General features: G+C 38.9%; 1 protein-coding gene across 2 annotated transcripts in view; it reads left to right on the top strand.

The window, feature by feature from the left end:
• The window catches only part of scara5 (scavenger receptor class A, member 5 (putative)), a 38927-nt gene extending 29585 nt beyond the window's left edge, over positions 1 to 9342 (top strand). For both annotated transcript variants that reach the window (XM_067416712.1, XM_067416713.1), the window contains 3 exons: positions 3999 to 4061; positions 7269 to 7457; positions 8547 to 9342. In XM_067416712.1, the coding sequence (XP_067272813.1) occupies positions 3999 to 4061; positions 7269 to 7457; positions 8547 to 8680 (386 nt within the window). In that variant the 3' untranslated portion in view covers positions 8681 to 9342. The remainder of the gene's footprint in view (positions 1 to 3998; positions 4062 to 7268; positions 7458 to 8546) is intronic.
• Positions 9343 to 12639: the final 3297 nt, after the last annotated feature.

Genomic DNA, 12639 nt, shown 5'->3' with positions numbered 1-12639 from the left:
TGTCATGACAAATCCCTGGAAGCATGGTTTGGACAGGGTGTGAGGTTCTGGGCTGGGAACCGAGCTAGCTGACTTCAGGCTTTACTTACTACTTTGTTCCTATTTTCACTCTGTAGTTCAATTTGAGTCCGAGCTCAAACTTCAACCCACTGATCTCATTCTCTGAACATGCGCTGCTCCTTAAACACCTTCCAAAACATATAATGATTTCCCCTAATGTTCTCCAGAACACCACACCATCCCCCACTCGCTCTTCATCTTTCCTCAACTTCCACCAAAACAATCCACTTATTCCTCCTATTTTCATTGCCTCATTCCGGTGTTTATTGGGCCATAGAAACTTGTTTTTGTAATCGAATCATCGTCACTTGCAGCGAATGCGATCTTGGGCCTCACAACATGTGTGATCGCACTGGTTGTGGTCCATTGCAATAGATGCGTCATGTTTTCACAGCATGTGACAAACAGCTGGGAGAGATCAGTGTGATTTGGCCAAGTATGCTGCATGACTAGTACAGCCCAGAAGAGTGAGATCTGTGGCTGTGTGTGACTGACATATATTATGCATATAATTTTAAAATTACTAGTTTTCCTGCTATTAAAGGGGCAGTTGCATGCGATTTTACTTGTTTAACTTTAGTTAGTGTGTAATGTCGCTGCTTGAGCATAAACAGTATCTGTAAAGTTACAGCGCTGAAAGTTCAATGCAAACGGAGATATTGTCTTTTAAAGTTACGGCAGTTTATTGCCTACAAAAATGGCCGGTTTGGACTACAACGAGCTTCTTCCTGGGCTGGTGACATCATAAACCCTCGCTAGTCTCCGCAGATGTGACTTCTGCCCGTAATGGGAAGGGAAGGGGCGTGGCCTTAACCTGTGCTTGCGCTTCAGCCAATAGAAATAAAGGAAACAACATTTGGCCATCTGACCAATCTAAGACCATTGCGTTTTTCAGAGGGAGGGGCTTCAAAGAAGCAGGAAGCAAACGAGCCGTTCAGAGGACAGTGGAGACAGCGGTGTGGAATAAAGGAGAATAGAAGAAAAATACTTAAAAAAGTATTAAGTACTGCGCCCCATAAACACAACCAAGCCTAGAAAAAAAACACGGAACCGCTCCTTTAAAGGGAAAATTAGCCCAGGATTTACTCGCCCTCAAGTCATCCAAGGTGACAATCTTCTTTCAGACGAATAAAATTTGAGTTATATTAAAAAAATCCTGGCTAATCCAAGCTTTATAATGGGGAGGGATTGTTGCTCTGTTTTTGAAGTCCATTAAATGCATCTGTCCGTCATATAACTGCTCCACACGGCTCTGGGCGGTTAATAAAGGCATTTAGAAGTGAATGAAAGCGTTTGTGTAAGAAAAATATCCATATTTAAAACTTTTTTAATTAACGTTCCGGCCGATCGTGGAAAAGTGTTGAAAGTGGTTCTCGGAGTTGAAGATGCGTACGCGACGTCTGACGAGCGCAGCTGGTGACGCAAGCCTTTGAACTGCAGAGGCACTTTCAACACTTTTCTCATAAACTGAATATGGAAGGCGATTGGCCAAAACTTTACTTTATAAACTTTTAAATATGCATATTTTTCTTACCTAAATGCATCAATTCACTTCCTTTATTAACCTCCCGGAGCCGTGTGGAGCAGTTATATGACGAACAGATGCAATTTTATGGACTTCAAAAACAGAGCAACAGCCATTATAAAGCTTGGATTAGCCAGGACTTTTTTAATATGACTCCACTTTTATTCGTCTGGAAGAAGAATGTCATATACACCTGAGATGACCTGAGGGCGAGTAAATCATGGGCTAATTTTCATTTTTGGGTGAACTATCCCTTTAAGAGGCTACTTACGCACTTCAAAGTGTCAGGATTGACAACCACATTTGAATTGCACTGCCTAATATTCACGCTACTTTTGGACACAAATTATAATAAAAATACTTTCATTTACTGTAGCATGACCCGGGCAACAAAAAAATGGGTGAATGAAAGTGGACCAAATCTTAATATCAGTTCAAATACATGCATCACTGCAACCTCCCTCCATAAATCCTATCAAACCCTCTAAGTAGAAACCACAGTTATTACATGCAGTTTATTTTTTATTTCGCCATTAATACCAGAATTCACTGAAAGTGACAGATAGGGGACACACAATTCCAAGCATTTGTCACCTTGACATTGGGTCGATGTACTGACACTAGAGGTCGTACTTGGGAGACACCTCTGATACTTTGAGTCCAATAATAAGAATTCATGAGTGGAATTTGATTCACAAAGCCTCATTCCCGGAGGTTACTATAGAAAACATTGTTAATCTGTGGTAAAACCATGGTTAATTTCATAAGGGTTGTGTTGTTGACTGCCCTAGCTCTGTCTAAACCTATTAAACCTAAGTGTCTTGTTTTAGGGGGAAAACTACTCAACAATAATCTTAATTCAAACAGAAAACAAGATTATTTTGCTTACCCCCTTGGCAGATTATTTTGATAATTTCAAGCAAAAGATCCCTTAATTTTTAGTTTTTAGTACTTTCCCCCAAAAGAAGACAAAAACGTTTGCTTCTCTAGTAAATTCTTCTTGTTTTGAGAATTTTTAGATGTTTGGACTAGAAACAAGACAAAAATACTGAGTAAGAAAAGCATTTTTTACAGTGTAACTGCATTGAATCAGTTATTGCATATTTGACCCGCAAATTATGTCGATTTTTTTTTTTCATCCAAAAATCGATGGGAATGGCATAGAAATCAATGTTTCAATGTGATGTTGATTGCAATCTCTGACTTAAACGATACAACTGACTTAAAGCCACATAGCCTGAAATAAACTGAAAATAAAAGAAGACACTAAATCTCTCAAGATCTCAGCAGAAGCTCTTATTAAGAATTAACACAGGGTTAAGATGTTTTATTGAAAATATTTGATCACCATAATGGGGGTCAGTGTTTGGATTAAAAAAAAAAAATGATTCTGTGTATTAACTTGCACAGATAAATTGTAACCTGTAATATGTGCTTATGAAATCAAAAATGACCCTATTTACTTTATGAGGACTTTAATAGATTATATTCCCCAACAATATTTTCTCACCTTAGATGAGACATGCCGGATTTTTACTTTCTTCCACATAATATTCAAATATCTCAATTCAGACACACACACAAACATCAAAAATCAGTATATGAATCTCAACAATGGTGACATGCATCATGCCGCAATGCATTCTGGGAGCTACCATAGTATAACATTCATGGCTCCCAGCATGCATTGCGGCATGATGCAAATTTCTTGTACAATGTATTTTAAAGTCTAAATCCAAAATGTTTGATCTGTTTTAGGAAAGTTTTGTTTGTGAATATAATTTATTAATGACAAACTTATTAATGGTCAGTGATAATATTAATTATTCAACTTTAAGATGCTGAAAACTATTTCAACTGATCTTTGTATCTGGGTTTCTTTGCAATAAATTAAGCATTTTGGTAAACACTGTTGCAAAGACCACAAACTCATATAAAGAGTCAAACTGCTAAATTAAAGCAAACACTGATCACCATAATGGTGACCAAACATTTTCAATAAAACATTGAATTCTCACTAAGAGCTTCTGCTGAGATCTTGAGATATTTATTGTCTTATACTTATACATGTGCAAATGTGATGTTGATTCAATGCAGTTAACATTGAGACATTAACACTGATGTCCTTTAGCAGTATTTTGATTGAGGAAAGTAATTGGGTAGTACTGCTAACAGTTGCTAGCAGTTTAATTTTATTGTACAAAAGTACAATATTTTAAAGTTACAGATGAAACCGGCCTGCACTAAGTCCTGAATAGATCCGTAGTTTTGCCTCTCTGCTCCATCTGGCCGCTTCCACTCCCGATGGTCGATCAGAATGGCCCTGATTTGCATTATTCCCCTGATCACAAAATAATGAATTGTAAAGAATTGTACTGGTAATTAAACATCTAACTTTCTGCTTGACCCGCAGGTGTGAGAGGAGAAAGAGGACAGAAAGGAGAGAAGGGAGAGCGTGGAGAAGGAGGAAAAACAGGTGAACATTTGATTCATGCGAAAAATAAACATGCTACATTATGACAGTGTAAAGATGTGGTGTTTTACTAAAAAAAGTGTTTTGTGAAAGTATTTTGTTATGCGCTGTTTAAAGGGGTCTGTTTTTGTTATGCTCTGTTTTTGTACAAGTTTATATGATTATTTAGTGTCTAAATTAAAACTTTGTAATATACTTTAATTAAAAATTCTATTTAGTATTGTAAGAAATCACTCATTTAACCTGGTGAAAAACAGCTCTGTTTTCAGCAAAGCCGTTTCTGTGCATGTGCCTTTTATGCTAATGAGCTTAGCTCACCCCGCCCCTCTGTTCTGTGGGGGCTTTGAGTGTGAAGCGTTGCTTAGACAACAGGAGAAAGTTTGACGCGAGGACACATCTGTGCAAGTTCAACCGTATCGATTGGATATAACAGATAAATCAACATCAAAATGGCTGCTGTGTTCATTATTACACCCAAGAACAGAACACCACAATCGCATAGACGCCATTCTGCTCCAGCGTATCCACAATGGCGGACCGCTTGCGCTCGCTCAGGGCGGGTCTGAGACGAAACGCTGCTGTCAATCAACAGTCGTGGGAGGGGTGTCGGATCGTGTGACGTCACACATCGAACGGCTTGATTTCAGACAGGTGAAAACATATAAGGAGATTAAAAAAAACACTTGATGGATTTTTATCATTATAGGATGGTTGTGTACAGGCAATACCAACACACATGGCTGTATAATCAACTTGTAAAATAATTAATAATTAATAATAATACTGGCCAAATTTGCCCATTGGCCTCTTTCCATCATGGCCTCCTAATCATCCCCCTCTCCTGATTGGCTTCATCATCTCCTCTCCACCAATCAGCTGGTGTGTAGCGAGCATTCTGGTGCAATATGGCTGCCATCATCTAGGTGGATGCTGCACATTAGTCGTGTTTGAAAAAAAACAAAGTGATTTTGTGACATTTAGGGGCAACTAGCACAAAAAGACGGAAATGCTATTATCATCTTATTAGAGATTCTACCTGCTACTAAACTGCCAGTCCATTTTCTAAAAAAAAAACGAATAATAATAATATTTTAAAAAAGGTAGGCAAAAGGCATTTGTTCTTGTTTTCTGGGAAATACAAACAAAATGAAGTGAGTTTTTTATTATTTTGCTGGGTTTAAGCAAAAACTCACTTCATTTTGATCTTATTTCCCAGAAACCAAGAACAAATATCTTATGCCATTTAACTTAACTAAATCATCTGGATTTAATATATATATATATATAGACTGGAAACAAGACAAAAATACTAAATAAATAAGAAAGGCATTTTTGCGGTGTACCCTTTTGGCATACATCAACATGAGTCCTGACATCATTCATCTGACTGTTATTGGTTCTGCACAGATTTGACTCATCTAACATCTAAAGAAAAAAGTTTGACAGTCTCCGTGATTGCTCAATGCATTGCAGAGTCTGAGTTTTAATAAATATACACCTTCTTTTAAGCAGTTGTCCACTTTCTGTAGAATTAACAACTTGATTATAATTCAGTGTTTCGTTCTCTACTTATTTTCTTAAACTCCGTCTGAGCACATCCTTCTAATGGCCCATGCATATGGCTTTAATCAGCTATGTGGGTGTGTGCTTGCTGCCAGGAGTCACACAGCTGTTACATATTTACGATATATTTTCTGACTGTACCATCTCATTGATCTATACTCAGTGTGTTCTGCATTAATGTCATGAAAGGTTAAACTTGAACATTAAAATCTCTCTGCATGATCTTGCTCTTATCATCTGATCCCAACACCATTGACTAAAACAGCTGTGTGAAAGCTGCGTCAGTCTGAAAACAGAATCAAAATCATCTTTTCTGATCACTGTTGCAGGTTAAAGTAGAGTTTAGGATTTTTAACTCATAGAATATGTCTCAAACCCTGCATATGGGACCATAATCGTCAGTCTTTGATGGCAGTAAAAAAGCTGTAAATCAAGCCATGGGTGATACTGAAGTGCTGGAGAGTATAAACATGATCTCAATGTCGGTAGTTTATTTGCACATCCTTTAGTTTGAACACTTTAAGATTGTGTTAAGTACAAAATCAATTGTGGGACAACTGCATTACTTAAAGTGACTGAGAAGAACAGAACAAAGGGAACTGTCATTGTAGTCTTCGGATGTTTCATTTGGTTGCGGAACCAAACCACAGTTTGCATTCATCGCCACCTCAAGAAGAGCTGTAGCCTTAGGCACCGCCTCAGGAGGAGCTATAGACGTGGGTGCGGCCCAAACACATAAGATGCCATTACAGGAGGGGATGGGACCGGCGGACTTGGACGCGCTGGACTGGGATGAACTGGGATCACCAGACTTGGAAGTGCTGAACTTTCAACCACCGGACTGGGATGAGCTGAGAGCACTGGGACCACCAAACTCCAAAGTTTAGCTCTAGTTAGAGTTGATGATTCGTTGTTTTTATTTGCTTAACAATTCCAAGAGCTGACAAAAACTCAACGCATCAAAAACTTTGTCCTCCATCCCATTCTGCAATGTTCTGTTTAAAGCTTTGCACAATTACAATATATGTATATGTACACAACTCTTATCAACCATTGACAGAATTTTCTGTTAATCCATGCTTTCACTTATACGGTAGGGTGCGCCATTATGCATTTTCTATTTTATTAATTGTCTTTTTTTTTAAAGTGAAGGCTTTGTTCTTTCTTTTGATACACAGCAAAACATCCAGAATTCAATTAACATTCAGTTTATTCACGTCCACAATCAAGTATCAAAAGTAACAGTGAAGCAGTGTTAAAGTTAATGAGATAATTAAGTGATTGAGTGATGATTGAGTGTTAATGATGAACACCTGCTGTTAACAAGCAGAATCACTGAAAGACAGTCCCCATTATGGTGATTAGTGTTTGCTTCAGTTGTGCTCTGGACCCTTGACTTAAAATAACAAAATCTGGCTGTTTTTGTTGTGTATATTGCATGTTCAAATATTCATGCAATAAAATATTTTGGGAGCCATGAATGTTTTGTAAAAATGATCAATTCTGCCGGTGGCTGGCAGGAAAGAGTTATAGATGCCTAATATAAAGTGGGACTGATATTTAAATGGGATTTATTTTTCTATGTCTGTTCCTCTATAAAATTAAATTTGTAATGGAATAATTCTACAATGAATGTATGCGTTTCAGTTGACGAAACTCTGGTAAGGCTTGTTAACGGCTCCGGGCCTCATGAGGGTCGAGTGGAAGTGTTCCATGAGCTTCGATGGGGAACAGTGTGCGATGACGTTTGGGACTTAAAAGATGGAGACGTTGTGTGCAGGATGCTGGGGTACCGTGGTGCCAAAGAAATCCACAAAACAGGCCGTTTTGGACAAGGTCAGAGTCACTACAAGGTTAAGGTAGCAACAGACATGCTTGCAAAGAATTACTGCATTTATTGCACTAATTAATTGATAGACAGTGTATGAACTTATTCACTATATTGCCAAACGTTTTGAGACACCTGCCTTTACATGCACATTACCTTTAATGGCATCTTCTAGAAGCTCATTTGTGAGGTCAGGCACTGATGTTGGACGAGAAGGCCTGGCTCTCAGTCTCCGCTCTAATTCATCCCAAAGCTGTTCTATCGGGGCTCAGGACTCTGTGCAGGCCAGTCAAGTTCCTCCACACCAAACTCCTCATCCATGTCTTTATGGACCGACGCTTTGTGCACTGGAGCGCAGTCATGCTGGGACAGGAAGGGGCCGTCCACAAACTGTTCCCAAAAACTTGTATCATGAAATTGTCCAAAATGTCTTGTGAAGCAGTAAGAGTTCCTTTCATTGAAACTAAGGGGCCAAGCCCAACCCCTGAAAAACAACCCACTCCATAATCCCCCCTCCGCCAAACTTTACACTTGGCAAAATGCAGTCAGGCAAGTCCCGTTCTCCTGACGACTGCCAAACCCAGACTCGTCCATGTGATTGTCAGACATAGAAGCGTGATTGGTCGCTCGGAGAACACGTCTCACTGCTCTAGAGTCCAGTGGCGGCTGCTTTACTCCACTGCATCCCACGCTTTGCATTGCTCTTGGTGATGTAAGGCTTGGATAAGCTGCTCGGCCATGGTGAACCATTCCATGTAGCTCTCTACGCTGTTCTTGAGCTCATCTGAAGGTCACAGAAGTCTGGAGATCTGGAGCTGTTGACTCTGCAGAAAGTTGGGGACTTCTGCTCACTGTGACCTCAGCATGCGCTGACCCCGCTCTGTCATATTACGTGGCCTAACACTTCATGGCTGAGTTGCTAGCCATGGAAGTGATTGGAATGCCTGAATTCAATGATTTGGAGGGGTGTCCCAATACTTTTGGCAATATAGTGTATGTTTTATAGAACTCCGATGTAATTTGGACAAAAGCATTTGTAAAATGCATTGCTACTATAAATATTGAAAAGATGTATTACAGCTTGCTTTCTCTTTTAGGCACTGGGTTAATCTGGATGGATGACGTTGCATGTGTTGGTATTGAAGACTCTATTCACCAGTGCAAGTTCTCAGGATGGGGAAAAACCAACTGTGGTCACGTAGAAGATGCAGGAGTGACCTGTAACATATAACCTGATTGATGTCTGTAAAATGGACAATTAACGTCTAAGTGTGGATGATTTACTGCAAGCTCTGAGGAAGCCGTATTGTGTTCCTCTACACAGCAGAAGACTTATGAACTTGACTGTGGGAGTGTAAAGGCCCTGGAGATCAAACACGGGGTCAACATACAAGCAATGAACTATTACCCAAATGCTCCAGCCATATCCATCAGACAGGGATGATAAAAAAAAAAAAAAAAAAATCCCACATCTAATAGAAAAGTGTGTATGTGAGTGTGTGTGCTCTATGCTGCTGCTCGGAGTGTTTGTGTGTGTTTGTCTAAAATATTTTTTAATGAAAGCCCAGCTGCAGTTTACATTGTGTACAGATAGATGCATTTAACGTTCCAAAGAGTTTTATGAACACATTTTTGAATACTGGTATATTTTTTATAACATTTAACTCATTAAGGATTTAAAAGGCTAGTGTAGTTTCAAATGTGCCTTTTAAACTAGAACTTTGACCATGACATGGTCAGCTATTGTATACCTCAGTTAAGAGCGAGTACCAATTACAGTCTGTATTCATTGTTCAGTAACTTCATTATAACACTAAACTATCAGTATTGGTGATCTTGAGTGTACAACAATAAATGATTTACCTATTTTAGTGCTGAATTATCCAGTGTGAACAATGAAACGATACAATAAAATATATATTATAAATTGCAGTTTTAAAGAGTGATAACATGCTATACTAACACAGACAACAACATAGTGTCGGCCCAGATCTGATATAGTTTATGTATATTCTACGCATATCAGATGTGGGCCGGATCTGGGCCGACACTATATTGCTGTCTGGGAAAGCCTTTTAAAAAATATTTTTTTATCATTTATAATACTAAGCTTTCCCTTCAGCCGTTGTAGATGACCACAAGCTTGATTTGCTCATTTTTTATTTCTGGTGATCAAAGTCAAATTAGGGAAAGGAAGAATATTTGGTAACACTTTAGTATGAGGAACACATATTCACTATTATTTATTATTGACCAAGCTCAAGGTTTAAGATTGAACATAGGTCTGGGGAGTCTGCTCTGTATTGTGTATGTTCTACTGCACAAGAGGTGTGATCAACGGGCATAGTTCAAATGACTGCATGCACTTGGATAGTCCTTCAACCAATCAGATCAATGTTCCATCGCTTCTCTATTACCCAATCTAGGGCAGCCTTTTAATGAAATGAAAAAGACTGGACTACCAGCTCCAACTCCTCCGGAGACAATTCCATGTCCATTGGGAGTGCCTTCAGCTGGACATTTGTGAGGCCATAGTATACATGGCCATCGAGTTCCTCGTCATCAGTGCATTTTGGTGGTCATTGATGATCCTGATTCTAAAGGTGGCCTAAGGTGGGACAGTCACATTACAGATTATCTCACGGATGTTTGGCCCCTACCCCTGCTGTTCCAGACCGCACCAAACCACCAGTGTGGTGTACCGTTACACCCCTAATCATCATCCCAGACAGCAACATAGTGTCGGCCCAGCAAGTGAACATTTTGTCCTCAGAGTTGATGTGTTAGAAGCAGGAGAAATGGGCAAGCGTAAGGATTTGAGCGAGTTTGACAAGGGCCAGATTGTGACGGCTAGACGACTGGGTCAGAGCATCTCCAGAACTGCAGCTCTTGTGGGCTGTTCCCGGTCTGCAGTGGTCAGTATCTATCAAAAGTGCTCCAAGGAAGGAACAGTGGAGAACCGGCCACAGGGTCATGGGCGGCCAAGGCTCATTGATGCACGTGGGGAGCGAAGGCTGGCCTAGATTCTAGAACTACAATACCCATCATGTTTCCAAAGCGCATACCTCTACATTCACGATTTCTCTCAACATGGCAGAAAGAGGTGTCAGTCAATAAATGGGAAGTTACTTGCGTTACATATTTGAAAAAAAAGTAACAAGTATTTTGTTGTATATTTAAAAGTAATGCATTAATTTACTAGTTACTTGGGGAAAAAAAAAGATTATGTAGCTCGTGTTATACTTACAATGCGTTAATCCCGACAATAGTGGGGACCATCCCATTACTGGCTTGGAGAAAAACAACTTAAGTAGTAGTAGGATTTAGTAGTTTGTTCTCAAAAGCCTGCATTACAAGTCATGGCAGCTTTAGTTCTATAGCTCTTTATACAATACAGATCGTTTCAAAATAGCTTTACACAGACAGATAAACAGGAAAACAATGATTCAATTTTGTTGTAAAGCAGCACTAAAGTCAACAATGCCATTGATCAACTTGAGTTCAGTGTTGATTCTGATCAATAACTGTAAAGCTCATCAAATATGGGATGTGTTCAGCTCAGCTTTAAAGCGGATCTGTAGAAAACAGTGCCATCGTCCAGCTCAGTTACAGGTAATACTAACACACTACAGGTTTTTACTAACATAATCTAAAATCTAAAAAAAGTTAAGATGTTTGAACCAGCTACTTTATCTTTAAAGCCATTTGTGTACAAATCCCCAGGAAGGTCTATTTTGAGCTGCACTGAAATGTAAGGAAGTTTCATGCAATGTCTTTTCATGTTAAAAGTAAATGTTAAATACAGTATTTATTCTCAGCAAAACATTGTCTAGGGATGAAGGTACCTAGAAAGTCCACTAGATGGCATTGTTGTAAACCAAATAAGAGGTTTTCATTACCTGAAATAGAGATCATTTATGAGGGAATTTTTAGGTTTCAACTTTACCTCTCAAATGCAAATGATTATAATTGCAATGTGCACACATTAAAACACTCACAACCTCTCATGCAACCAAAATGCTCTCCAATTTCCAAACTCTGACACACTTGTACTCACTCCAGTGGTGTGTAAGGGGCCGTTTACACAACACTGTTTTCAACTAAAAGTGTAAATAATTTTGCCCGTTTATTTACAGGACAACAGTATTTTGGGGGTCTTAAAGCACAAACTTTTGAAAAGAGGATTCAAAGTGAAAGATTTTGAAAACTGTCATGTGTAAACCACAAAACTGCGTATTATGTGTTCAGTCTATAGACGTGCAGTTTCTTTACAAAAGTGACTGCTGACTACTGGTCTGACAGCAAAAAATACATTTTTAATCGCTTTCGAGGGGATCATTTTGAGAACATGAGAGGATTTTTACGGTGGCCGAGAGTCCGGGAAAACGTATTCATTAAACTTTCCCAGGACGACTGTAATACATTCTTCCGCAAAAACAAACGATTTCTCCCCATGGTGTAAATGAAGACAACTCACTTGCACTTATCTGTCTGGAAATCTCCATTGATCTATCAATTAATTAATGCAATTAAGATGGGATACAGTTTTGAATCATTTGAAACTTAAGTAATAACACAGTTGGAATGTGCTATGAGCTGCTGCAGCACACTGAAAATGTCAGAAACTGTTCAGGCTTTTATGATCAAACCGGAGTCGGACAATGATGGAGAGACTCCAGAAGAAGAGAAAACATGTAGAATGAGACAGGACGTTTCTGAAGGGATAGAGGATGAGTTTATGAGTTAACGATCTTCAATCATTGATTAGCATATTCTGTCACGATAATCTTTAAACAGCTGTGAGGAGCAGAGATTACGGTTATAATATCTGCCGATGAAGAGAGAACAGGGATAGTTTAGTTTAATTACGGTTATAATATCTGCCGATGAAGAGAGGACAGGGACAGTTTAGTTTAATTACGGTTATAATATCTGATGATGAAGAGAGAACAGGGATAGTTTAGTTTAATTACGGTTATAATATCTGCCGATGAAGAGAGGACAGGGACAGTTTAGTTTAATTACGGTTATAATATCTGCCGATGAAGAGAGAACAGGGATAGTTTAGTTTAATTACGGTTATAATATCTGCTGATGAAGAGAGAACAGGGACAGTTTAGTTTAATTACGGTTATAATATCTGCCGATGAAGACAGAACAGGGACAGTTTAGTTTAATTACGGATATAAT

Source organism: Pseudorasbora parva, chromosome 15 (genome assembly GCF_024679245.1).
Source record: "Pseudorasbora parva isolate DD20220531a chromosome 15, ASM2467924v1, whole genome shotgun sequence".
In the NCBI taxonomy this organism is placed as follows: domain Eukaryota; kingdom Metazoa; phylum Chordata; class Actinopteri; order Cypriniformes; family Gobionidae; genus Pseudorasbora; species Pseudorasbora parva.
This window is presented reverse-complemented; position numbering and strand designations above follow the sequence as displayed.